A 26,938-nucleotide genomic window follows, 5' to 3' on the forward strand; every position below is an offset into this window, starting at 1 on the left:
ATGTGGGTGCCAGGAACTGACCCTGTGTCCTCTGTAAGATCAGCAAGTGCTCTTAACCACGGAGCTACCTCTCTTACCCCCAAACTTTTCTAATTATTGAGTAAGCTTTATGATTGTTTCTTAAAGGACTTGGTCCATTTAACCTAAAATTTAAAAAATACTACTTTTGACTATGCACATGTATATGCCTGTGTGTGGGTATATGCATGTGAGCAAAGGTACCCATGGAAGCCAGGGGTGCTAGAGTCCTTTGAAGCTGGCATTCCAAAGGATTCTGAGCTGCCAAACATGGTTGTCCTTTGGAAGACCAGTACACTGTTCTTACCTGTAGAGCCATTTCTTTAGCCCCTCATCTAAAAATGTAAACTTATTGGTATTAAGGTGATCACAGTATTCCCCTTTTATCTATCAATGTGAGATCTCTAGTGATGTTTCATTTATGACCTTGGTGACCTTTCTTTTGTCCTTATCAATTAACTGGTTTTACTAATGTTATTGGATTTTCTCCTAAAGAACCACATATACGTTTCTTTTCCTCCACTGTTTTAGTGCTATTCCTTGATTTCTTTTTGCTCTTATCTATGTTGTTCGCTTTCTTCTGACTTTAGCTTTGGCTTTTCCTTCTTTTCCTATTTTCTGATTTTGAACATCCATGTTTATCTAACAAGCTTTTGAAGCTAAATATATCCCTTCTACCCAGTCTTTAGGGACTCTGAGTAACTGTTTTCCTCTCTCCTACATCAACTTTTTTCCTTTTTATTGAATCATTCCCATCATAATAAATTCCCAATATAGATACAGCCCTTATCATAACACAAAAGAACAGCCTCCACGGCTCCCACATCCTCCTCAGGCCGTCCCACTCCTCTTACAATACTGCACCCAAGAGGCGGGCATGTCCTCCCATTCTCCAGAAATCACTCCATTTAAGTGGTCAGCCTTATCTCCATCATGAAATTGCTTTCATAAAGGTCATCAGCGAGTTTCATCTCTCTGAACATTACCATCTGCTCCTGCTCTGCCTACTCACCAGTCCGCAGCATTTGACAGCATTTGCTCTTGCTCCCAGCAGAACACCATGGTTTTTCCTCCCTCTCTCTCCTTCCCTTCCTCTCTCCCTCTCTTCCTCACTTCTTTCTCCTGATTTCCAGTTCCCACTTGGGTTCCAGCCCAGGGTTCTCAGCCAGGACCTGTTATTTTGTATCTATATAAACTACCCAGTGCTCTTCCTCCTAAAATCTGAAATGGTGTATATTCAAGCTTTTTGTATTGCTCATAATTTGTAGTATATGTTCTAAGTGCCTTAACATAATAGATCTTTGAGGCAGGGTCTCACTGTAGCTCAGGCTGGCCTTGAGATGACAGTGGTCTTCCTAACTCCCCGTCCCAGGCATTGGGATTACAGGTATGAGCTTCATGGCTGGTTAAAACTTAGATGTATTAATTTAGGTGATGGTGCTGTTTAGTGTCACAGGGGCAAATGAAAACATCACACCACTTTGTGTTTTTAGCTGTTCTCACAAGGTCCAGAGCGGCTCTGCCAAGGATACATCATTCATCTCCCTGCCCAGCTTCTCAGAGATGAAAATGGTGAGCTTTACCTCGACCAGTCCAGCTTCAGACAGCACACATAGCAGCTTTTATCTGAGGGGGATCATGGCCTTGGCCCAATTTTAGACTCTCCCAAGGAATTCAGCATGTAATCACTCCTAAAGAGCCCAGATTTATACTAAAAAGAATAACTTAATGCCGCAGGAAGAAAAACTGAAAATGGGGAAAAAGCCTTGATGAAAATGCAGGTTATATACAGACCTTACCTGGCTAAGTTATAGTGCCAGTGCAGGTTACTGAATTTAAAGGCACAGCCTATGGTGCTAGTGAAGGCCCTGAAAGCCATTCACAGAGAGAACGGCCCTTCAGCCTCGTGGGACATCAGTACATAAAAAGACAAGGACGACCCAGGTTACTGCATCCAGAAATTTACTTGCTCAGCAGGAGTTGACTTAGGAGACGGTTAAATACCGAACCTCATTCTCTTTGGGTGTTCTCAGAACTTCCCAGTGGACCCCAGTGGTTCTCAGCTGCACTGCACACCCAGGATGATCAGATCTGGAGGGGAAGTCCAGAAGCATCAGTCTTTGTTTCCCCAGATACCTCAAACATGCAGCCAGGCTGCAGGCCACACTGCAGCTCTTCCAGAGGCTGCTGTGTGAAAGCTCAGGGACAGGTCCAGGCTAGACAGTTCTGCTGCTTCTGTGTTCCAGGAGAAAGGGTCTTTTCAGAAGAGGGCACAGCTGTGCCTCCTCTAAGGACACAGGCTGCTGTCTGGAGGTGCTGGCCGTCAGAGGTTATCTGGAGCGCTGGTTGTAAAGAAGGAAGTCCTTGTCTTGGCAGAGCAGGCAGAGTTTCAGGCTTCGGCAGCTACCTCCAGCGACAAAAAATGCCCAGATGCCCATGACCACCATGATTATATATGCTGACACCAGATTTACTCCATAATAAGGAGTTAGGAAGGTCTGCAAAGGAAAAATAAATCAAAGCACAAGCTTTTCAAACCTGTGGAATAAACAGAGACAGAGGGAAAAAAAATACATAATGCTTTCAACAGCTGGACTGCGTCTCTCAAACATGGGATGACTGTCGTGTGTGAGAGACTCAGGAAGGCCCAGCAGACACTGGGCTGTGAACTTGCACTGTGCTTGACTCAAATGGCAACCCCAGAAGACAGCTGTAGCCAGCAGCTAGTGGGATACTTAACAGAAAGCAATGGAGCACCTGGGCCTGGTTTATAGCCATTTCTGTGTTAATTGAATTGGCTCTAAGAATTTGCAGCAAAGTCAGGTACATCTAGATTACTTTAATATGAACCATTAGTATTCAAAGGAACATGAGGAAATAGAGTTCGTTTTCTGGCTGTACAATTGCTGTGGATTCCAAAAGTTTAATCATTATAAAATACTAACAGAAACACAGCTAGTGGTAGAGTGTATGAAGGCCTGGGTTCAATCCCCAGCACCAAAGAATGACTGATAGAGTGCCAAACAGTGCATTGAGTGAAATTACTGAAGACAAGTCTCCACCATAATGGAACTTATATACTACTAAATAACACAGATAATGAAGAAGTAATTAAATAATTAATTGCAAATTATTATTGATAGTAAGACAGAATAGTTAGAGTTGTGATGGATGCTAGGATGAGAACATGGTGATCTTCTTAAGGGGTGATGGAGGCCTGGAGAAAACGTTACTTAACCTGAGACAGAGAACAAGAGGAACCCTGCCTGTATAGGCTAGCTGTGGGAGGAGCAAAGTTGAGGACCAAGAGCTGGAAACATGAAAACTAGAGCCCAAATGAATATAGTTTAGGGATGGAGGATCAGATGAGGTCAGACAGCTGAGAAGCCTGTGGATAAACAATGTGAATGTTATTCTCTGTGCATTGCAGGGTCATAGAAAAGGTTTAGGTTGAGATAATAATGGTTGCTTTTGATTTTTCAAACTGCATAAAATGGTAGTGGTGCACACCTTCAATCCCAGTACTTGAGAGGCAGAGCCAGGCAGATCTCTGTGAGTTTGAGGCCAGCCTAGGCTACAGAGTAAGTTCTAGGAAAGGTGCCAAAGCTGCCCAGAGAAACTCTGTCTCGAAAAACCAAAAAAACAAAAAAACAACAAACAAAAAAACAAACAGACAAAACAGTAAGAAGCCATGATATTTCAACAGGCAGAGGTCAAATAATTGTATGGATTTCTGAGCATGATACTCATAGGAGAGACAGAGGCTAGAAAAAGACAAGCACAACCTACACATGGTAATTAATGCTATTCCATTATCGTTGCTACACAAGTAGAGACAGGCAAAGGTAATGCACAAATTGAACCCTGAGAAATTCCAGCATTTGTAATACTAAGAGCCAACAAAGGAATCCTGAAAAAATCAGGACAGTGTGCTGTAGCAGAAGAAAAGGAAAGAAAATGAACTTTTTAAAGGCTGCCAAGCTAGAGAGATGGCTCGTTTGTTGCTCTTTTAGAGGACTGGAGTTGGTTCCCAGCACCCATGAAGGGTGACCTGCAACTGACTGTAACTCTGGCTCCTGGAGGTCTGATGCCCTCCCGCCTCAGCTCCAGGGGAGGCCAGTGACATTTCCTGGCCTCTATGCATACCCATGCCCATATGCATATATGCATACGCTGGTGTTATGGGACTTTTGACTGTACTGTGACACTCTGAGACTGTTCAAGTTTACCTTGAATCAGGGGGCAGAAGAGCTAGTGATTGACTGGAACTGGCCATAGAGAAGCCAGCCCTTTTGACAGAGAAGTCATACAAGGATGAAAGGCAGGGACTTGAGTCTGGCACTTCCTTTTGGTTTGGGAACTGGTGAAGAGGCATGTCTCTTACTGGTCTCCAGCCAAACAGCAAGGTCAACTGGTTGCTTCTAGGCTTCTCTCATCCAGCAGGTTTTTTTTCTTTCTTTCTTTGCCTGGGTTGGGGTGTGTGACAACCTGCTAGCTCAGAGAGGTTGAGTAGCAACTAGCTGACCTTCTCTCTTTGCCAGTCTCTCTGAAAGAGAGGCTCCTTTTGCTCAAACAAAACAAAACAAATCAAACAAACAAACCCCATGCCACACAAAGGCCCTTCCTACTACTTCCTGTGCATCTATCTCTATCATCTTACAGACACCCTGTGACTCTCTATGATTACTCTCTGTCAACTAGTTGCTAACTTGGCCTCCTGACCCAAGGTTGATTTTATTTAATTAACACAAATGCAACTTAGGGTTCACAGTGTGATCGAATACCCCATACACACTGACTCACCAAATATACATAAATTAAAATAAAATAAATCTTAAAGGCTGCCGGCATGAACAAAGAACAATGTCCATTAGATTTGGAAAAGTGAAGGTTTAGAAGGACGGTTTGAGCAGAAGCCAGATTGGGCTAAATCTGAGGGGTAAAATAGAAGAGAGGGCCAGTGAGATGGCTCAGCGGGTAAAGGCTCTTGTCGTCCTCTGACTTCCACACACACACACACACACACTAATAAATACATACATACAAATTAATTTCTTTTTAAAAGTGGAGACAGTTTGTGGAGATTATTTTTTGGGATGTGCGGTGTTGTAATGAAAGAGGAAAAAGTTGCAGGAAGAGGGGAAATCATATCAACAAGTTTTGTGTAAGATGAGTCTGAGTGTAGAAAGAGGGAGAAAGACTGGTCCTGGATGACGGTGGCCCACCAAAGGAGGGCAGTACTCAGGGCAGGGAGGATGGATTAGGGTCACGGCCTAAGCAGGCTGGCCTTAATCTGGGAGCCAGATTTTGCCTCTGTTGGACCAGCGCTAAGGTTAGACCCTAAGTTTCTGTCCAGCCTCAGCCTTATCCTAACAAAGGAGAAGGTTTGACTGTGGCAATTGTTGACCAGATGATTTTAAAATAAGTGTTTTGAGATTCCCTAAGTAGCCCTTCTCGTCTTCACTCAACCTGCACATGCCCCTGGCTAAGGCACTGAACTTGACCTATCAGCTCTGTTCAGGGAGATGGGTTCATTTTGAGGGAAGAATGTTTATTCTAGAGGCATCTGTGGGTATGGCAGGTGTTGAGAAGTTTATGGGTTCGTTTCTAGAATAATTCTATAGACAACCCCATTAAATTTTAATTTATATTACAGAATGATGAAGTCTTTTGAATTTTCTTCCGTTTATTTCCTTTAGATCCAGTTTTCTTTCTCTCTTTCTCTCTCTCTCTCTCTCTCTCTCTCTCTCTCTCTCTCTCTCTCTCTCTCTCTCTCTCTCTCTCTCTCTCTCTCGTTTTTTGAGACAGGGTTTCTCTGTGTAGCTTTGCGCCTTTCCTGGATCTTGCTCTGTAGACCAGGCTGGCCTCGAACTCACAAAGATCCTCCTGCCTCTGCCTCCCGAGTCAGTTTTCTCTTTTAAGCAATCACAAAAAACAATGTTATAGAAAATGAGAACACACAAATGAGAAAAGTTGAAAACAAATGAGAAACTTGAAATTTAGTTACATTACTTATTCATCAGCACATAAAAAAAGAAATAATAAAACCCAATTAAATAGACAATATAAAATGGAAAACTGGCATTAGGGATGTAACTCATAGGAGACTTGCCTGTGTACACACAGGAGCCCCAGAGCTACACACACAAGACCTTGAAAAATAACACAAAAATAACGTGAAAGCTGGATGTGGCAGCTCCTGTCTATAATACTAGCTTTAAGGCAGCTGAGACAGGAGGATTGCCACAGATGAGGCTAGCTAAAGCAACAGAACGAATTCTAAGCCAGTTTGGGCTGTAGAATGAGATTATCTAAAAAACAAAACAAAGACAAACATGCTATAGAAGCTATTTGCAATACCTGACTAAAGATTCTTTTTTAGAAAATATAAAAAAAAATCCAAAAACTTTAAAGGCAGTTGGAGGTAGGCAAAATATTTAGACAAGAGCTTCAAAAAGAATTACATATGAAAATGTGTTTATTATCGAGGGAATGAAAGTTTGAAGCTTACTGTGCTTCTACTATATTCCCGGCAAAATAGAAAGACAGTTACAACAAGTGTTGGCAAGGACACAGAGGAGCTGAAGCTCATAAATAAATGGTTAGTGTTTAAGTCAACCTAACTGTGCTGAGAAACTGAGTGATACCAGCAGCAGCTGACTTGTGTATCCCTCTAGCCCAACCAGAGCTTCTGGGAATGTATCCAAAAGAAATGTGCACTCGTGTTTGCTGAAGGACGTACATTTAAACACGTATTGTCGTGCTCTTCACAAGAGTTAAAAACCAGAGCACTAAAGAGATGGCAAGTGATTTGGGTGCCCCAATCAGATGCTGTGCTGCACGCCTTTAATCCAAGCATCTGGGAGGCAGAAGCACATGGATCTTTGTGAGTTTGAGGCCAGTCAAGGCTACACAGTGAAAACGTGTCTCCAAAAAAAAAAAAGGCAAGTAGATCCCATGTCTCTCCTCAGTGTGCCTGGCCCTCAGCACACACTGCTCTCTGGGGTGTCCTCATTCCCTACTTTTCAGTTACTCCTTGTGCTTCCTTGCTGGCTCCCTTCTAGCCTAGTCTCAATGATGGAGCATCATGGGACTCCATGCTTGAGCATCTTCTCTGTTTACCCGAAATTCTTTGAATTAGCTTTTCTCAGTCAAACTCCTCCCCCAAACTACCCCCTTTTCATCCAATTTCCACCTGACCTCTACTCTTGGATGTTTAACAGGGTTATCTCCAAAGTAATGAACCCCAGATAGAACCACCCTCTCAGGCCCTCAGTCTCAGCTGATGACAACACTATCCTTTCAGTGGTCCAGGCCAAACCACTAACCAAATCCTTGACTCCTCATCCACTCCGTGGGGAACACTGATGGCTCTCCTTCTGATATGTATTTCCTGAATCTGGTCATTTCTATTTCTTCACTGCTCTTTCATCCAAGTCCTCCTTGCCTTTCCCTTAAGGAAGGGACCTCTCCCGGCCAGCCAGTTTACTTAGTGAAGTAGTCAAAGCAATTCTTTCCAGATGTATATCAGATTATCCTCCACCTTTTCCTCCATTTTGTATTTTAAGGTAGGATCTCACTCTGTAGCCAAGCTCAGCTATGTAGACAAATACATGCTTGGCTTAACATGGATACCATCATGTTAAGGCAACTTTAGTATCCACAAGTACTGTAAGGTTTAACCATGTAAAAGGCAAACAGATTGCATTTTAGCCGAGGGTAAGAAGCCTAGTGAATAAAATACGATAGGAATTCCAAATAGACAGAGAGGAGAGAAGCAGGAGGCAGGTCCCATCAGTAGAGACCTTTTTGTTTTTCTTTTTAACTTTATTTTTATTTATTCTTCGTGTTTTTCACATCATGCATCCCAATCCCATTTATTTCCCTGTCCATATCTGCCCTCTGCCCTTGCAAAGCCCTTTCCAAAAATAGAATACAATTTAAGAGAAAAGAATGAAAAGTAATAGAAAAAGAGGAAAAATCTGGTCATAGATACTGTAGTGCGATACAGTGAGTCACACAGTAAAACCTTTGTCCATACATCTTTACTTGCAAGTGTTTACTGCAAAGACTCATCGGTCTGGTTCGAGGCCTCTGGTTTCTGCTACACTCTCGATGCTGGGCCCTCCCTGGGACTCCTCTTAGATACCCTGCTGTTGCCCTGTGTTGAAGATTCTGCAGCTGTTGGTCTACAGGACCGGCCCTCCTCACATGCTCCCACCAGCCTGCCAGCCCACCAGCACCCAACCCCACTACCAGGGTGAGCTCTCCAGCATGCCCTGGGTAGTTCACCCCTTGCATTAATGAGCAAGGGGAGGGGCCGTTCTCCTGCTTTCACGACCTCGGTGTGGTGTCGGCTCTCCCACACCTGGTCCAGGAGGGCAGCTCTTCTGTGTTGTTCAGGGGAGGTTCAGGGACCACTCTCTGGAGTGCTGCAGCTGGCGAGGGGCAGGGACTGCTGTCCTGCTCTTATGACCTCAGGGCCATCTCTCCCACACCACCATATGGCAGATGAGGGGCGAGGCCAGATCTCCCACGCTCACATCCTCAGGGTGGTTCACTTGTACCCGTCGATAGGGTCAGCTCTGCTGTGCTGCCCAGGCGCAGTGCAGGGCCCGTTTTCCTGGGTGCTGCATCTGGTAGGGCAGAGGGTCAGCTCCCTTGCCCACCACAAATGGCAGGGTAAGGGAGAAGGCAGCTTTCCCTTGCCTGCATCACCACATGGTGTAGTGGATCTATTCTACCTATGACCTTGAAGTACCAGCCCCTCAGGTGTAGAGGCTTGTAGAGCACTCTCTTCTCTCCCCGTGGGCTTGGATGGTGCAGACTGACTCAGGCTGCAGAACAGTGGGCCACAGCACCTCAGCCTTCCAGATCCCTGTGACGACTCTCCTGTTTAGTGAGTTTTCTTTCCTAATAAATTCCTTTTACCCTTTAAGCAGACTCCCTTGGATTCCTGGTTATACCATGGCAGATGAGGGGTGTGGACAGCTACTCCACACTCACACCCTCAGGGCCAGCTCGCCTCTGCCTCTGCCAACAGGGTCTGCTCTCCTGCGCTGCCCAGGCGAGGAGCAGGGCCTGCCTCCCCGAGTGCTGCAGCAGGTAAAGGGGAAGCTCAGCTCTCTTGCCAGCTGGAGGCAGGAGGGTCTAGGGGAGAGGGCATCTTTCCCTCGCCCCCTCCACCATGCAGACTCAAACAAGGGAGGTGGTACCAGTGATGTCCCTCTCACACCCTCAGGGCTGGCTCACCTGCAGCCCTGACTACAGGGTCAATTCAGGAGAGACCTTTTTAAAAAATCAACTATTATTATTATCGTTTGTATACATATGTATAGCACACATGCCGATGTGCAGGGTAGAGATCAAGGGACAGTTTTTGGAAGTTAGTTCTCTCCCTCCACAGTAGGCTCTGTGGCTCAAACTCAGGTAATCAAGCTTGCCTAGTTTACGTGCTGATCCATCTCAGGAGAAACCTTTTCAATGTTGTACATAAAATGTGCAAAGGGTCTAGACAGGGCCACGGCAGGGTCATTTTGATAAATGTCATGTATATAAATGACCAATTAGCACTCAGATCCAAGTCCTTACACACTGCTGTAAAAACAAATCTGACAACTGTTTTAAACTTGACCTTGCAGACTGGCTCTGTTATAATGTCACTAAGGGAGGGAAACCAGCACATCTGCTACTGGTCAGAACGTGTAAAGTGTCCCCACCTTTCGGAGCCTGTTTTAGCAACTTGTATCAAGAGCTCAAATATTCACACCAATTGACTTCATAGTTCCCTGCCTCAAAGCCTAAACATATGGGGAACGTCCCATGCTCATAAAGCATCACAAAAGCTTCACAACAGCCAAAACAACAACAAAAACAAAAGGGAAGTGATTAACAAAATTAATCAAGTAAAAATAATTTTCACCTAAAGATTTAAACTTAACTAAAATCTGTATCTTAAGGAATTTGTAATGGAGGAAAATTGCTTCAGATATGCTTCATACGTAAGTGTGATGCAAACTATTTTAGGCTTGACCATACATCACTAAAGGACAGACATGAGGAAAATCTCTAATGAGACAGACCCCCTCAAAATTAACTAGACTGTCACTGTGCTGAAACACACACGACCCACTGTCCACTCCAGGGCTTTTCTGACTTGCCCCACTTTCCCGAGGGTGTCCTTCCTTTGGGTGGAATCCACCACACAGATGTCTGCACTTGAGCTCTGCCAGCACTGGGGACACAGGGACAACACTCACCTGGGTGGACACCAGCAGGTGAGTCAGGAGAACTGTAAGGAGGGTGTGCCACTTTTTCTTCTCACAGCCATCAAAAAACACAATGCCCCAGAACACATGCAGCATTATGATCACCAGCGTCATGAAAGCTGAAAGACAAGTCAGCAATTAGCGGCCAGTCCTGCAGACAACAGACACCAAACCCAGCTGAACCCCATCCCTGTGCACCGGCCCCGAGGGTCCCCTGGCTTCAGTGATAGAATCTGACCACCAGTGCACAGAACTGGCTTGCTAAGAGCTCCACATTAACTTCCAAAGAAGTTAGGAGGGGGCAGTCTTTGTAGAAGCTATTCCTCTAGAAGACAAACCTGTTAGACAAAAGCCAACTTGGATTTAGTTTTCAAGGAGTTTCCCTGAGGTATGCAATGAGATTAGTATGAAATTCACATAAGTATTTGTTTAAAACATATTTATTTTTATATGTATAGATGGTTTGCTTGCATATAAATCTGTGTAGCACATGTGTGCCTAAAGTTCGAACATGCCTGAAAAAGACCTCAGATGTCCTGGGACTGGAGTTATAGACAGCTATGAGCTGCCTGCCAGTGCTGGACATTGAACCCAGGTCTTCTAAAAGAACAGCCAGTGCTTTTAATCACTGGGCCGTATCTCTAGTACAACATAGCTTATTTTCAAATAGCCTTCAGCCCCACTTAGAATTTTCTCAATTCAACAGAGCATCTTCGGTCTAAACAAGTCTCTGCACTGAAGGAGACTTTTTCCTTTAGAACTCTTTTAAAAGAATGTAATAAAAAAATTAGTGTAACTAAAAATCACTATAATTATCTAAGATTCTCTCCTCTCTCTTCTCTTCTCCTCTCCTCTCCTCTCCCCTCCCCTCCTCTCCCCTCCCCTCCCCTCCCCTCCCCTCCCCTCCCTCCCTCCCTCCCTCCCTCCCTCCCTCCCTCCCTCCCTCCCTCCCTCCCTCCCTCCCTCCCTCTCTCTCTCTCTCTCTCTCTCTCTGTTTTTTCAGAAAGAGGGTTTCTCTGTGTAGTTTTGGTGCCTGTGCTGGATCTTGCTCTGTAGACCAGGCTAGCATCGAACTCACAGAGATCCGCCTGGCTCTGCCTCTTGAGTGCTAGGATTAAAGGTGTGATTTCTTCTTTAAAGCAGGCAAGTTCCATATATTCACACTTTAACATGAAAAAAGGCATATAGATTTCCTTTTCCTGCCACATAATAAACAGGCCATGAGCTTTAACCCACCAGACAGAAAAACCCCAGGCTAGAGTTCTACACCACTTGAAGGAAAAATAACCTGGCATTGCCAAGCAAAGGAGAATAGTTGCTTCTATTTCAGTCCAGCAAGGTATTTGAGCTACACTATATACTATAGACTATATACACTATGGAAAATATACACTATATACTATAGACTATATACACTATGGAAAATATACACTATATACTATAGACTACATACACTATGGACTATATACACTATATGCTATAGACTATATAGACTATGGATTATATACACTATAAACTATATAGACTATGGATTATATAGACTATAGACCATATATACTATGGACTATATACACTATATACTCTATCTGTACTCCACACCAGTGAGTTCTCAAATCAACAGATCACTAGCCCAGGGACTTGTTATCAATGCAACTTACTGGTACCCACCCACCCATGAATCAGAAGCAATGGGGCAGGAGCCCAGCAAAGCCAGTTTAAACAGCCTTCCTAGAGATTCAATGCATGGTCAAGTTTCAGAATCCTGCCAAGGAGGCATTCTTATAAATGTTATAAGGAGATGCAAGAATATTTACACCAGCACTGCTGTAATAATAAAAAATTCCCACCGTTACCACAACAGTAAGTAAATTACACTGTACTCACACAGTGGACTGCTGTATATGACCCACAACATGATCTTAAGAACACAATGCTGAGTGAGAACAAACACACTGTGAAAATGTATATAAGTAAGACATCAACAAAATAATATTAAAAGGACAAAACTGTTGTGGCTAGAGGAGAGTAAGTTGTCACATCTCTGGGACAGTGTCTTCATGTCAGGCTCTGGAAGACCACACTAAAAGGATTCAATCCAGGTCCAGTCATCATTCTGAAGAGGACAGTTCTTAAGGACAGATGCCTATCAATGGTCTGACACTGAGACCACTGAAGATGCCCAGGGGCTAAGCAAAGGCTTTTAAATTTTCTCTGAGTCAAAAAAGACCAAGGCAAAAACTGACACAATGGGAACTTTTTTTTTTAATTCATAAAGTCTTTATATTCTAAGGAACGGTTTTCTAAGACGTAGACGTCAATCAAATGTCAAGAGGAATCACTACCACAGGCATTTGCCATCTGCCCTGGCAGCCTCTGCTTGCCCTTCTCTCTAGGCTTTGCCATGGGTACTGAGATCAGCTAAGTGTGCTCCCAAGGTTAGCTCCCAGAGTCCAGCCAATTGGGAAATGCTCTTACTGATGACATTTTCCAGCCTGTTCTTATCCAAAACCGTGTTATTCTACAAGCTTCAGGCAAGTATCCCCTGGACCTTGTTCATCCTGATCATGCTTCCAAATTCCAGATCTGAATGTCTTGATCCTTCCAGCTAAGAAGTCTGATGGACTGACTTTGCCTCCAAAGTCAAATCAGACATCTCAGACCAGCATTCAAGTTCCTCCTCAGTCTAGACCCAAATGATTATAACAGCAGATCCTTGTAACTCTCTAACTGCGTCCTTGTGTCAGAAACACCGACTTCAAGCCGGGCATGGTGGTACTGCCCTTGGGAGGTAGAGACAGAGGCAGGAGGCTCAAAAATTCAAGGTCATACTTAGTTACATATTAAGCTTGAGGCCAGCCTGGGCTACATGAGATACTATCTCAAAAAATCAGAACTGTTCTCTTCTCCTCCCTTTCTTTCCCCCTCCTCTCCTCCCTCTTTGTGTGTGTGTGTGTGTGTGTGTGTGTGTGTGTGTGTGTGTGTAAACAGACTGTCCCTTTAACATAAATACTCAACCCTCCCCATTCTAACACACCCAAATCTTGCTTAAGATACAGCACAGAAGAGAGGGAGGAGGGATCCTATGAGCAAAGGGGCCAAGATCATGATGGGGAAACCCATAGAGACAGTCGACCTGGCTAGTGAAAGCTCACAAACTCTGGACTGACAGCTGGGGAACCTGCATGGGACCGAACTAGGCCCTCTAAATGTGGGTGACAGTTTTAAGGTTTGATTTGTTTGTGGGGCCCCTGGCAGTGGGACCAGGACTTCCAAGTGTATGAACTGGCTTTTTGGAGCCCATCCCCTATGGTGAGATACCTTGCTTGGCCTTGATGCAGGGGGGTGGGGGGGGGGAGGGCTAGGCCCTGCCTCAACTTGGTAGGCCAGACTTTGTTGACTACCCAAGGGAAGCCTTACCTCCTCTGAGGAATGGATGCGGGGTAGGATGGAAGGGAGGTGGGGGTGGGTGGGAGAAAGGGAGGGGAGGGAACTGGGGGTGGTATGTAATATGAAAAACATTTTAAATAAATAAAAAAAGATACAGCACAGGGTCAACAAGATGGCTCAGTCGGTAAAGGTACTTGCTGCCAAACCTGTGATGTAAGTATAATACCCAGACACACATTGTTGAAGGAAAAAAACGATTTTGCTGTCCTCTAACATCTACGCATGTGCAGGTGCATGTGTACATGTACATACACAAACACCAAAATGTAATAATTTTTGAAGATCTAGCACAATGTTACTTCTTCAGTAACTATTCCCCTAATACATACTCTCCTCTGTGATTTCTTACATTTGTTGTTGAGACTCCTATTCCACAGACAGGTGGCACTGAACTTGTGGTATTCCCACTACCTCAGTCTCCCAAGTACTGTAATTATAGGTACGATCCACTACATCTGGCTTCCAATTCTGGTTACACTCAATACACATTTTCTGAGCATGGTGACAGTCAAGTATGAATATTCTGGTGAGTATCTTTAAAGTCAGATACTTGTGAATTAGATCCCACTTGTGTGGACTTAGACAAGCTGTTTAACTCTCTCAGCGTACACTTCCTTTACTTCTAAAATGTATATTTCACAGACCCATTGCAAGGAAGAACAGCACTTGGCAAATCAGAGCTTTTCAGCAAAACAGTGACCACTACACTCTCCAGCAGTGGGTCTCAACCTTCCTAATGCTGCAACCTTTTAATACAGTTCCTCATGCTGTGGGGACCCCAACCATAAAGTTACTTTGTTGGCACTTCATAACTGTAATTTTGCTACTGTTACAAATCGTAATGTAAACATCTGATATGTGAACCCTGTGAAAGGATTGATCAACAAAGGGGTCATGACCCACAGGTTGAGAACCACCACTCTACAGCCTCATAATAATACAGCAAGTCCTTAGGTAGACTGTCAGGTAGGAAAGTAAAGTGGAAGACATCTGATAAACCACATTTATTCAAGATTCCTGGGTACTTGGCTATGAATTAAAACCCATTCCTCTCCACTCTTACACATTATTCTTCCTCTGACTTTGTTTTATTATCACACTTTCTTCCTTCACTCTTTCAGTATCCAGCAAGTATTTTCTCAGTGACCAGTACAGGCCAGTCACTATTCTACTAAGCACTGAGGATACTGCATATTTGGAACAGTCTCATAGAAGATACCCCACATTCAGTTTTCTGTTTTATTAATGTAATATCCAAGAAATCACTCAAATGTTACTGAAAGACTGTACATTCCTACATTCTGGCTGGCTTTGCTATCACCGTATAGCAGACACTTAGAAACTGCTTTCATTAAAAAGCACTGGCTTCTTACTCAGGTAACTGAAAGCAGATTGATAGCCTGGCATCTCTGACTTCATTTTATGCTTCCTTTTTTGTTGGGTATCTGTTTATTTCTGTAGCAGGCATGATAATCATTCATGGAGAGTTTGTCTTAAGAACTGGAGACTCCTACTGTAGTGGGTAGCCATTCCAGCTTTGGTCTGGAAGTTCCAACCCCCATTGAGGCTTTGGTAACTATCGCGCCTACAAGGCGGGGCCAAGGGAGGGCCCTGAAGACCCAAGATGAGAATGCGCCATGCTCTCTTCCTGCTTGGACCCTGGATGCTAGAGGTAGACTGAGGAGAGTTCTCCAGAGAACACTGCCGGACTGTGCTGCTTCTTTCCTAGAACCCGCCACCTACCTATCCCTTCATTTGTAAGTCACGCCATTAAATAAATCTCCCTTTTAACTATGTGGAGTGGCCTTAATAATTTCACCAACACCTAACCTATCTCATTCCCCTTCAAGGTTGAATGTACAAAGATAAGAGTAACTGAGGCATCTTACTTCCAGCTTCTTAATGTCCTGGTCCAGACCCCAAAGGCACCTGAGTGTCTCCAGTCATCATCCTAAACAAGCATTCATCTTGGATTAGAGGAATAGAAGGGCTGGCTAGACAGAACACTTCCCAGATGAGGGCAGTTCTAATGCGGTTCTGGACCGGGGCCATCACCTCACGAGAGCTTGCTTGTCTCCTCAAGCCATAAACTGTTTTCAAACCACCTTGCAGGACCAGAACTGAGACACTAACCAATCAGGACCACACACTGATGGCTTAACTGTTCACACCCTTTGCCCTCACACCTCAATTCTTCTTTTCAACCTAAAGCTCTTGTCAATGTGATCAAGATAGACTCTGGGGTCACTGGAGCCCCATGGCTGATCTTCTGCATGCATTCTTCATGCATGATCCCCACTGCACCATATTGCTCTCTTCCTCAAACTTTTCATATTGCTCATCTCTTGACTTGGTGTCCAGTAGACAGCTGGCCAATCCTAATCTTGGGACTCTGAGAGATGGGATTTTGTTTCAAAATTCCAATACTGGCCATAAGCTAAATTTTACTATGGCAAATATCGTGGAGCATTTATTCCATCTACAACTGGTAAGAAACCGAGGCCTGACTATGTAAACTACCTCCCACATACAAATAGTTAGACTACATGCATGTCACTTTGTTACTTATTAACAAATGGACTGAATTCCAACTAGAAATGAAGACATAATAACAGTATCTGTAAAGTCCTCCCCCCATTTTCACTGCCAAACCCTCTCAATTCATATTCCTATACACAAAATCCTAAAAGTCCTTCAGAGACTCTAACTCTAAAATTTACTTTATTCTATTCTTCTTAACAGAAAAACATGGGGCTAGAGAGATGGCTTCATGGTTAAGAGCTCTTATTATATTTTACAATGCTGGGTTTAGTTTTACTTAATTCTGTTTTTGTTTGTTTGTTTTGCTTTGTTTTTTGAGACAGGATTTCATTGTATAACAGCCTTTACTATCCTGGAACTAGTCCTGTAGACCAGGTTGGCATCAAACTTACAGAGATCTGCCTGCCCTGAGTGTTGGGTGCTATCACTGCTACCACCACAACCAGGCTAATTTTACTTAATTCTTATTGACTCTAATCTAGGCATTCTCTTCCTTCTCTTCTTTTGTCTTTTTAGATTTAGACAGTGTCTTACTATATAGCCCTGTCTCACTTGGAACTTGTTATCTAGACCTGGCTGGCCTCGAACTCACAGAGATCCACCTGGCTCTGCCTCTTGAGTGCTAGGATTACAAGCATACACCACCACTGCCTGGCTTTTGATCATTACTTCTGTCCTTCCTGAAAGACCTAGAAATTGAGGCCTAAGAGGAGAGGTCTCTTCCTTGAATTTGGAACAGCCTTCTCCAGTTCCTTCCTTTGTGGGCATGGCTATTACTTATCTTTCAGTAAATCTCTATAATTCCATAAGCAGTGACCAGCTTCTATTGTTCAGTCAATATTTATCAAGTTTTGTCTAGTAACAATGGACCCCATGAGAATCTATGGATGAGATATGGTCATAAACAAGACAGCCATAGTCCTTGCTAAATCATGTGATTTAGCACACAACTGGAGAGACAGGCACTAAACCATAGTCACATCATCAGTTAATCACGGCTGGGGTACACAGGCAAAGAACTGCACTGTCCACATGTACCCTTACACTTCTCTTCCTCTTTGTAATATTTATATTATGCTTTGTGCAGTTAGGCGTTTGTTTTTATAGTCATCGTGGGCAGAGGGCATGGAGAAATCTTTAATAATTACTTACAGACTACATACATAAATAATCAGAAGGACTTGTCCCCAAATACTAAATTGATGATATGACTTGAACTTGGAACCTAAATCTCATACTTCCTTCTCAGCCAAGTACTTCCAAGAAATGACAATGAGTCTAACTTAACGTGCGTCTGCTTCACAAGTACTGATAAAAAAGAACTAACTTACATGTGTACTTTATAAATAAAACTATTTTTATATAACATAAAAATTCATGTACATACAGATATCATACAATATGTGTATTATTAACATAAAACGGACATAGAGATGCTCATAAGGACCTCATATTCCTTACTTATTCTAATTACCATTTTAGGAACAAATTTACTTTTCCAAGGGACTCATTTTAAGCTGACCTTGATAATAGCCTGGTTTACTGAAGGGAGTTAGCACCATCTAGAGGACAAAAGCCGGCAATACATGAGGATGGAAAGAAAACAGTTCCTAAAACAATGTAAACTAAGAAAATTCACAATACAGAAGGTGTCTTCTTAATTTCTACTGGACTCTGACAGACATTAGCCACTAGAACTACATTTGCTTTTTGCAAACCAAGCATTATTGCCATTTAAAATTTATGCCAGGAATGTTCCAGTTTGGAATATTCACAAAGGCAATCTGCTACGTTGGGGGCGACATTAACAAGCATGATCCATTCACACACTTTCCCTTAACTCGCAGCCAGAGTTAAAGGGTCTGAACTGCATGCTCCAGCCTCACAAAGTCAAACACTTTCCAAACAGGGAAGACTAGCTTGCTGGCTGCACAGGGACGGGTTCACTGGAGAAGCTGACACATTAATGTCCACAGGCGAGGCTCAGATTTGAACAAACAAGGGAACTGAGAATGGTGGGAGACTGTCTCGGGGTCAGGAGTGCCAGGATGTCTCTAAACTACTGCAGCTTTTTAAAAATTGGCCATTTCTCTTTATAATATTTTTATTATATTAAAAGCTACTGAAACACTATTTAGTTTTTGGTCATATTCCCCTACAAGATGGTAAGCTCCCTAATGAGCTTTGGCCTGGATGTGAACATGGCTTTAATTGAAAAAATTGGTATGTGAGTCCACTTATTCCAGTTAATAACTGCTATTGGTCTAGACAACTACAAATACAACAATTTTTCCTCTAGTTTTAAACAAAGTGGAATTTAATAAAATAATATTCTAATTATAAAACAAACTTTGGTCATTGTGTCATACTTGTTGCTGGTGAATGAATAGCAATGTGAAAAGAGTTGGTCCTTTTTTACTGCATCTTGGCATAAAAAGATTAAATCATCTACCTTTCCCTCTGCATTTAAAGATCAAGTCATGCTGCCTATCTATAAAAGGCACTGAGTTATAGATTAATCAGATATTAGAATGTAGACTAGGGGTCTTGTGTTGAATCACTAGCACTGGGAAAGAAAAAAAAAGCAGGTGCTGACAGGTTTATATCGAAGATAAATCTTTTTTTTTTTTTTTCCTGGAACTCACTTGATAGTCCAGGCTGGCCTTGAACTCACAAAGATCCACCTGCCTCTGCCTCCCGAGTGCTGGGATTAAAGGGGCTCAGCTGTTAAAGGCTAGGCTCACAACCAAAAATATAAGATAAATCTAAAATGACAAAACAGAGAGGATATAGCTCATAAAAATTAGCTGCTAATGTTTCAACTATACTGTAAACATTTTAGTATAGCCAAATAAATACATATAAATCTTTTTGTTTGGTTGGTTAGTTGGTTGGGTTTTGTTGTTGGTTTTTTGTTGTTGTTGTTGTTTATTTGTTTGGTAGCTGGTTGGTTTGTTTTCTGAGACAAGGTTTCCTCTGTGTAGCTTTGGAATCTATCATGGAACTTGCTCTGTAGAGCAGGCTGGCCTCAAACTCACAGAGATCCTTCTGCCTCTGCCTCCCGAGTACTGGGATTAAAGGTGTGTACCGCCACTGCCCAGCAAATATACAAATCTTATGCAAGATCAATTCCTGTAATATTCTAAAGCACTCCAATCATACCCCTGCCCCCACTCCCAGGTCCTTCACTTGTAGTGCCTAAGAATATCTTCCCTCGGGGCTGGAGAGATGGCTCAGAGGTTAAGAGCACTGACTGCTCTTCCAGAGGTCCTGAGTTCAATTCCCAGCAACCACATGGTGGCTTACAACCATCTGTAGTGAGATCAGATGCCTTCTTCTGGTGTGCAGGCATACATGCAGATAGAGCGCTCGTGTATATATAAAATAAATAAATAAATCTTTAAAAAAAAAAAAAAAAAAAAAAAGAATATCTTCCCTTTGAAAGTCTTAACATAAACCACCTCTGCTTGAATTCTGAGGCCAATGAGTTACAATAAGGACGATCCTTCAGAGCACAGCTAGGACACATACCTGAATTAAGGAAGAACTGAGGAGAATCACCGTGAATGCCCACTGTGCCTGGTCCCAACGAGTCAGACAGGGTGTTCACAAAGGAAAACACTCCACTCATGATTCCAAAGCCCAAGCCAGAAACTAGAGAGGAAGAAAACACTGTTAACCCCTTTTCCTGTTATGAGTTCAGTTCAAATCTAATTTGCAAGGACTGGGGAATACTATTTCACTGCAGGGAAAAGGGTACACCTGCTGTTGCTGAAGTACCAGACAGCCAGCTCTGGAAGGCTAAGTGAGAAAGGAGAGGAGAAAAGGAAGGACAGGATGTAGCAGGTCAATGAACAAGGCAGAGGCACAGAAGAAACTGGAGAGGAAAAAGAGGGTCATGTGATGAAGGCCGTGTTGGATCCCCTAGAACTAGAGTTCCAGGTGGTTGTGAGCCATTATCTGGGTCCTGGGTACTGAATTCAGGTCCTCTGCGAGAGCAATAGGTGCTCTTAACTGCTGAGCCACCTCTTCAGGACTTCTATTATTTCTCTTCATGACACCACAGGGTCTAACTTACCATAGGCCAACAGTAGCATTGAGGGTGTTGTCTCCTCAGGGTTTACGCTTTTCAAACCCTCACTGGCTGTTCTAAAAGAAAAACACATTTTTTTATTTTTAAAGAAATAGACTCATATCAGGCACATCATGAACCCTTCAAACCTAGGTTCTTAGTGAGGCTTCTGATAAGGTTACACTCCAGGTTGCAGTTCAGAATCCATTTAAGTGAAACCCAGCACTCTTTTTTGTTGTTTGTTTTGTTTTTGTTTGAGACAGACTCTCTCTACATAGCCTGGATGTTCACTGTATAGATCAGACTGGCCTCAAACTCACAGAGGTCCATCTGCTTCTGCCTCCCAAAGGCTGGGATTAAAGGTGTGTGCCACCAGCTCCAGCACATTTTCTTTTCTTTTTAAGATTTACTTATTTTTATGTGCATTAGTGTTTTGCCTGCATGTCTGTGTGAGGGTGTAGGATCCCTTTGAACCGGAGTTACAGACAGCTATGAGCTGCCTTGTGCGTACTGGGAATTGAACCCTGGTCCACTGGAAGAGCAACCAGTGCTCTTGACTGCTGAGCCAACTCTCCAGCCCAACTCCAGCACATGTTCAATAACTGAAGCCAAGAAGTGAGATTTCCTCCAACTCCACCTAGCTGATGTTTCCATAAAAGGAAAAAATTAAAATATCAGTAACAAGCCAATAGGGATTGAGTTCAATAAGAATAAAAGCAGTGCTCTAGTTTCTGAGCTCAATGAATATTTATTTCTTTATCCCGAGGGATCTATCACTCTGGATTTTCTTTTCCCCAAAGTCTTAGGTCTTTATCTTCAACTTATGGTCATTAGGTTGTGTTTTCCACTATGGCTATACTTATTACCGCTTCTCTCTTGCACACTGAAGAACCAAAATTATTCTCACCCTTCTAGCAGCAACTTTTTTCCTTGGTTCAGAAACTGACCCCATGCCTCACACATGCCAAGCACCTGTTCCACCACTGGGGTTTTTCTTTTTCTGTTTGTTCATCTGGTTGTTTTGAGATGGTCTATGTAAGTAGGCTGCCTTCAAAACCACTATGTAGTGAAGATTACAGGTGTGTATCCTCATGCCCGGTTTATGAGGTGCAGGGGATTGGGAATTGAACCCAGGGCTCCATCTTCAGCCCCCTTAACACACCATTCTAGAAAATTTAAAAAACAGAGAGACACTTCTAAAAAAGAAAAAAACAGGGCTGAGGGTCTAGGTCAGTGATAGAGCTCTCTCCTAGCTTATGCCAAGACCCTGGGTGGGGGTGGGGGGACACATGGGATGGGGCATAGACAGGGACAAAAAAAAAAAACCAAAACTGTAGCATTGGTTATCTTAGCTTTTCACTTTTCTATAGATATAAGATTTTTTCTAAAATCACAAAAATGTGTATTTTATATTATTTTAAAAAAACTGAAATAGGTTGCAAAACTTGCAATCCAAGTATTTAAAACACACACACAGAGACATAATTCCTGTATATTTCAGGCATCATACAGCAGTTTTAGGCAACACAGAAGTTACTGAAAATAATTTTTAGGCAATGACAGTTATGTTTTAGGCAAGTAACTTGAAATTGTAAAAAGTTTGTGTGGAAAGGGCTAGAGAGAGAGCTCAGTGGTTGAGAGCACTGGCTGCTCTTCCAGAGAACCCAGGCTCTATTCCTAGCAGCCCTATGGTGACACATAACTGCTTATAACTTCAGGTCCAGGGGATCTGTTGCCCTTTTTTGGACTTCTTGGACACCAGGCATGCACAGACATACATGCAGGCAAAACACTCATACACATAAGATAAAAATGAGTGTGTTAAAAATGAAAAATAAAATTTGTACAGAAATGGACATTGCAGCCATATGCCAACTTCTCACTGTACAAGGTTTTGTTCTTTTTGAAAGTTACAATCATCTCATTCATTAACAATGTAATAACTGCTCCTGATTTCCTGACTCATGAAATAAACTTATTTGACTGCAATGATTTATAAAAGTGGGTACAAATGCTCCACATTTTAATCAAGGCAGCAAATTCATGCAGCAAAATTTTGGTTGAGTTGGTCCCTTAAACTAAAAGGCTCAAACGTATTTGTGGTAGTATAGATATTTAAGCAAAATCTAAATAAACCAAAATCTCTAGTGTTGAATAAAGAATACCATGAGAGATCAATTTAAATGTATTCCCTTACATCTTAGCTCAAAAAAAGAGCTCATGCTTCAGGCTTTGTTCTTTTTGTTTTTTTTTTTTGTTTTGTTTTTGTTTTGTTTTTAAGACAGGGTTTCTCTGTGTAGCTTTGGAGCCTGTCCTGGCTCTCACTCTGTAGCCCAGGCTGGCCTGAAACTCACAGAGATCCGCCTGGCTCTGCCTCCCCAGTGCTGGGATTAAAGGCATGCCGCCACCACCGCCCGGCTCAGGCTTTGTTCTTAAATGTATTTTTCCTTTTGTAGATTTGAAACTATAGAATATGTTTTTAAAATGAGCCTCTGTTTCCCACTAATAGTTAAAACAATGGAAGACATAATCTACATAAGAATAATTTCAGGTGGTAAGAGGGGAACATGAAGTCCCAATGGGAAGGCTGTCTGTTGTTTCAGTAATTATTTCTCTGGGTTATTTTTCTTCAATAAAGTGGGGTTTTTGTTGTTTATTCATTTCTTGCCAGTTTCCTCCCATTATAATAAGTTCCACCAGCCAGAGCTCTCTCTTTATCACTTTTGTGATAAACCTCCAGTTTCTACAGGGTTTCTTTGCGTAGCTTTGCACCTTTCCTGGAGCTCACTTGGTAGCCCAGGCTGGCCTCGAACTCACAGAGATCCGCCTGGCTCTGCCTCCCGAGTGCTGGGATTAAAGGCGTGCACCACCACCGCCCTGCCGCATTTGGCAATTCTTAAGAAACATTTTTGAGAGGAAGGAGACAAAAGAGTAAAGAAAAAGGAAGGGTATGAGGGCAGTTAGGCAAGCCAGGCCAGAAGTTTAAATACTCCATGTTTTCAAGCTAGAAATGGACCAATCACCAAATCACAACTCAAGTCTAACTGGGAAAATAAAGCAAACATTTAACTTACTTTAACAGCCTATAATATGCAAACCTAAACAGTTCTTGGAAACAGACAGAGAGCAACACTCCAAAGATGAGCAGGTACTTCTGTGTTGGTCCATCTCTGTTGTCAGTGATGACTCTCACTAGGTACCAAAAAACAGATGAAAGCAGAAGAGACACCAACCAGAAGAAAGCTCTGGAATGTAGAAGAAAAAAAGCCACAAGTTAACAGAAGCACAAGATTAATAATGACTTTAAATCTGCTGGAAAAGGAACAAAGATCTTGATTTTTTTTAATTGGGAAAAAAGTCCTTGAAGTGGCGTTCTGGATCATCAGTTGCTGATCAATCTCTCCTAGTGAGAAAAATAGTCCAAGAGGAAAGTCAGATGTGCTCAACAAGAACGTGCTGAGTGACCCTGTCAGGTGCACACCAAGACACTGTCTGCCAAGGACTGGCCAAGAGGAACTCGGTTGCTGACTATTTTCCCAAACGATGTCTTTTCCTTCTTGGTGTGCCATAGAAATATATAACCAGTGGCCATTGCAATTTTCATAGTCTCAAAATTCGCCAGAAACTATGGATTTAATGGCTAACTATCTGTACAGATAAGTGTCTTTTTCTGACGAAAACAAATACTTAAACCTGCATTCATAGTGTGCCCCGTGTAAAGTTCAGAAGTTGCAAACCCGTGCTCTGGTGTCGTTGTTTTCCAGGCCCGGTTCTGACAACCCTCCTGTGGATTTTAATGACGACAGCAAGCCTTATAAGCCATCGGATCAACAGACTCTATTGTTTTTGAATTACAATAGCGAAGGAGCGCTGTTCAGTAAGTCAAAAAGAAGCTCAGAAAGGCGGGAGTCCCTGGCCTAGCTAGCTGGCCTGGTGCCAAGTCCCAGAAAAACTCAGCAGGTGCAGAGAGAGCAAGACCACGTTCGCCAGCAGAGTTCGGTATTTACCAAGCTCCCAGGACGACATGCCTGGTCAGGTGTTGCTGCGTTTTCTCGCTCTTCCACCCTCCGCTGCACCCCCGTCATTACCCAGGGGTCTACAAGAAAAATCTGAGCCCAAGCCCCTCCTCACAGGCATTCTGAGTCCGAGGATGGGGGCTGGGGAGGGGTGGGTCACTGACCCCCCAGGTGACTTTAATGACAGAGGATGGGAACCACTCTTGGACGCCACTGAGCACTGGGTGAAATGAGACTCCTGTGGAAAGGCGAAGGCTCCACACACGAATGGATCCAAGCGTCCCCACACTTAGTCCACAGCAGCCTGGATGCGCAGGGCGCGCCTGCTCAGCCTGCCCTTCTCCTGAGACCCTGGCAGGAGAGGAGGAGCCCCCGCTCCTTTCAGCCCTGGCAGTCCCACAGGCTGGAGACAGTGGGGGGTGGTGATCCCCGAGGTCATGGGAACCCCGGCGCGGGAGGGGACCCGCTGCGTCAAGGACCGGGGGCAGTCTCACCCGGCGATGAGGAAGATGACGCGCAAAGGGTCGGTGGCGATGGTGAAGACGTAGAGAGCGAGCGCGGGCCCGAAGGCGATGAAGGCGCAACCGAAGAACACGGCCGCCGTCATGGCGACCGCCGAAGCCAGTCCAGGGAGTCCGAGGGGACCCGAGGTGCCCAGCGGGCAGTGGGTGCTGGATAAGCTCAGGAGGGGGGGCCTCGAGGTGCCGCAAAGCCCGTGGCAGCGGAGGGAGGGGTGGAGCTCAGGAGGCGGGGCCACGAGATACTCCAAAGCCCGTGGTAGCGGAGGGAGGGGGCGGAGCTCAGGAGGCGGGGCCACGAGATACTCCAAAGCCCGTGGCAGCGGAGGGAAGGGCGGAGCTCAGGAGGCGGGGCCACGAGATACTCCAAAGCCCGTGGTAGCGGAGGGAGGGGCGGAGCTCAGGAGGCGGGGCCACGAGATACTCCAAAGCCCGTGGTAGCGGAGGGAGGGGGCGGAGCTCAGGAGGCGGGGCCACGAGGTTCTCCAAAGCCCGTGGCAGCCGCGGGAGGGGCGGAGCTGGGGAGGCGGGGCCTCGAGATGCTTCAAAGCTCGTGGCAGCCGAGAGGGGGCGGGGCTCAGGAGGCGGGGCCTCGAGATGCGCCAAAGCCCGTGGCAGCGGAGGGAGGGGCGGAGCTCAGGAGGCGGGGCCACGAGATACTCCAAAGCCCGTGGCAGCGGAGGGAGGCGCGGAACTCAGGAGGCGGGGCCTCGAGATGCCCCAAAGCCCGTGGCAGCCGCGGGAGGGGCGGAGCTGGGGAGGCGGGGCCTCGAGGTGCTCCAAAGCCGGTGGCAGCCGAGGGAGGGGCGGAGCTGGGGAGGCGGGGCCTCGAGGTGCTCCAAAGCCCGTGGCAGCCGCGGGAGGGGCGGAGCTCAGGAGGCGGGGCCTCGAGATGCTCCAAAGCCAGTGGCAGCCGAGGGAGGGGCGGAGCTGGGGAGGCGGGGCCTCGAGATGCTCCAAAGCCGGTGGCAGCCGAGGGGCGGCGTGGCTTGGGAGGCGGGGCCTCGAGGTGCCCCAAAGCCCGTGGCAGCCGAGGGGCGGCGGGGCTTGGGAGGCGGGGCATCGAGATGCCCCAAAGCCCGTGGCAGCCCAGGGAGGGGCGGAGCTGGGGAGGCGGGGCCTCGAGGTGATAGAAAGCCCACGGCAGCCGAGGGAGGGGCGGAGTTGGGGAGGCGGGGCCTTGAGGTGCTCTAAAGCCGGTGGCAGCCGAGGGAGGGGCGGAGCTCGGGAGGCGGGGCCTCGAGGTGCTTCAAAGTACATTGCAGCCGGGGGGAGGGGGGCGGGACGGAGCTCGGGAGGCGGGGCCTGGTGGTGCTCAAGTCAAAGAGGATCAGATGAAGTTCGCGAGGCGCGTCTTCCATGTGTTTCTTCGCCCGTCAAGGTCAACGGCGGAGCGGGCCTCTACTCCAGTCTCAGCGGACAAGGCAAGACTCAGTTGTTGGGGCCTCGAGAAGCTCCATGGCCCGTAAAAGCGGATCGCTGGTTCGAGTTCGGCAGGCAGGCGGAGAGACTCAAGATGCTCCAAGCTCAAAGGAGGAGGGGCGTAACTTCGGACGCACCTCTCCAGGTGCTCCAGGCCCAGTCTAAGTGAGTTTCCTGGCAGAAATGTAGCAGCTCTGCTCCTGCCCTGGAGAAAGTTGTTACTTCTCTGCCGGTCTCTGCTCTGGTGAAAGGAGGTCATCACCTAAACCTCATTCAAGAGATTGACTGTCAGAGAGGAATCCAGGAGAGTGGCAGCCTCTAACGGTAGAAAAAGGCAACTTCAAACTGATCAGGTACAGGAGTTATATAGGGTTTCTTAGGAAGTTTTTCCAGGGTGAAGATTTTCAGGGTGGGAATTGGTTGGATTTCAATCCCTGAGCTTGGACAAACTCAGAGATTGGCTGGATTTCGTGCTCAGGGATTCGTTGGTTTTTGTACTGAGTTGGTCAGGGGCAAGGTGTGTTTCTTTCACTGGCCCTTTTTAACCTCTTGGCTCTGGTTTCAGGGTCAGGGTGTGTTTCTTTGGCTGACCCTTTTACCCTACAATGAGACCTGACTTTGATTCCACAGGACTCA

The 26,938-nt window shown here is 44.9% G+C and overlaps 1 protein-coding gene across 1 annotated transcript; it reads right to left on the minus strand.

Annotated features, from left to right (window-relative positions):
• Nucleotides 1-1,963: 1,963 nt before the first annotated feature.
• On the minus strand, nucleotides 1,964-25,433 carry LOC102923315 (gamma-secretase subunit APH-1B-like). Its single transcript, XM_006979308.3, has 6 exons — nucleotides 24,857-25,433; nucleotides 23,421-23,591; nucleotides 20,353-20,423; nucleotides 19,806-19,928; nucleotides 10,278-10,405; nucleotides 1,964-2,516 (listed from the first exon to the last, which is right to left on the minus strand). Exons 1-6 carry the CDS (start codon nucleotides 24,967-24,969, stop codon nucleotides 2,349-2,351), a joined length of 774 nt encoding a protein of 257 aa, XP_006979370.1. The 5' UTR covers nucleotides 24,970-25,433; the 3' UTR covers nucleotides 1,964-2,348.
• Between the last annotated feature and the right edge of the window lie 1,505 nt (nucleotides 25,434-26,938).

The sequence above is a fragment of the Peromyscus maniculatus genome, chromosome 7 (assembly GCF_049852395.1).
Source record: "Peromyscus maniculatus bairdii isolate BWxNUB_F1_BW_parent chromosome 7, HU_Pman_BW_mat_3.1, whole genome shotgun sequence".
Lineage (NCBI taxonomy): Eukaryota > Metazoa > Chordata > Mammalia > Rodentia > Cricetidae > Peromyscus > Peromyscus maniculatus.

Excerpts from the sequence above, each read along its gene's own strand:
- LOC102923315 (XM_006979308.3), bottom strand. The coding sequence starts at position 24,969 with ATGACGGCGGCCGTGTTCTTCGGTTGCGCCTTCATCGCCTTCGGGCCC. Across the intron at positions 19,929-20,352 it reads AATGCTACTGTTGGCCTATG|TTTCTGGCTTGGGCTTTGGA; the intron begins GTAAGTTAGACC and ends CTTCCTCTCTAG. Across the intron at positions 2,517-10,277 it reads ACCTGCTGGTGTCCACCCAG|ACCTTCCTAACTCCTTATTA; the intron begins GTGAGTGTTGTC and ends TTTCCTTTGCAG.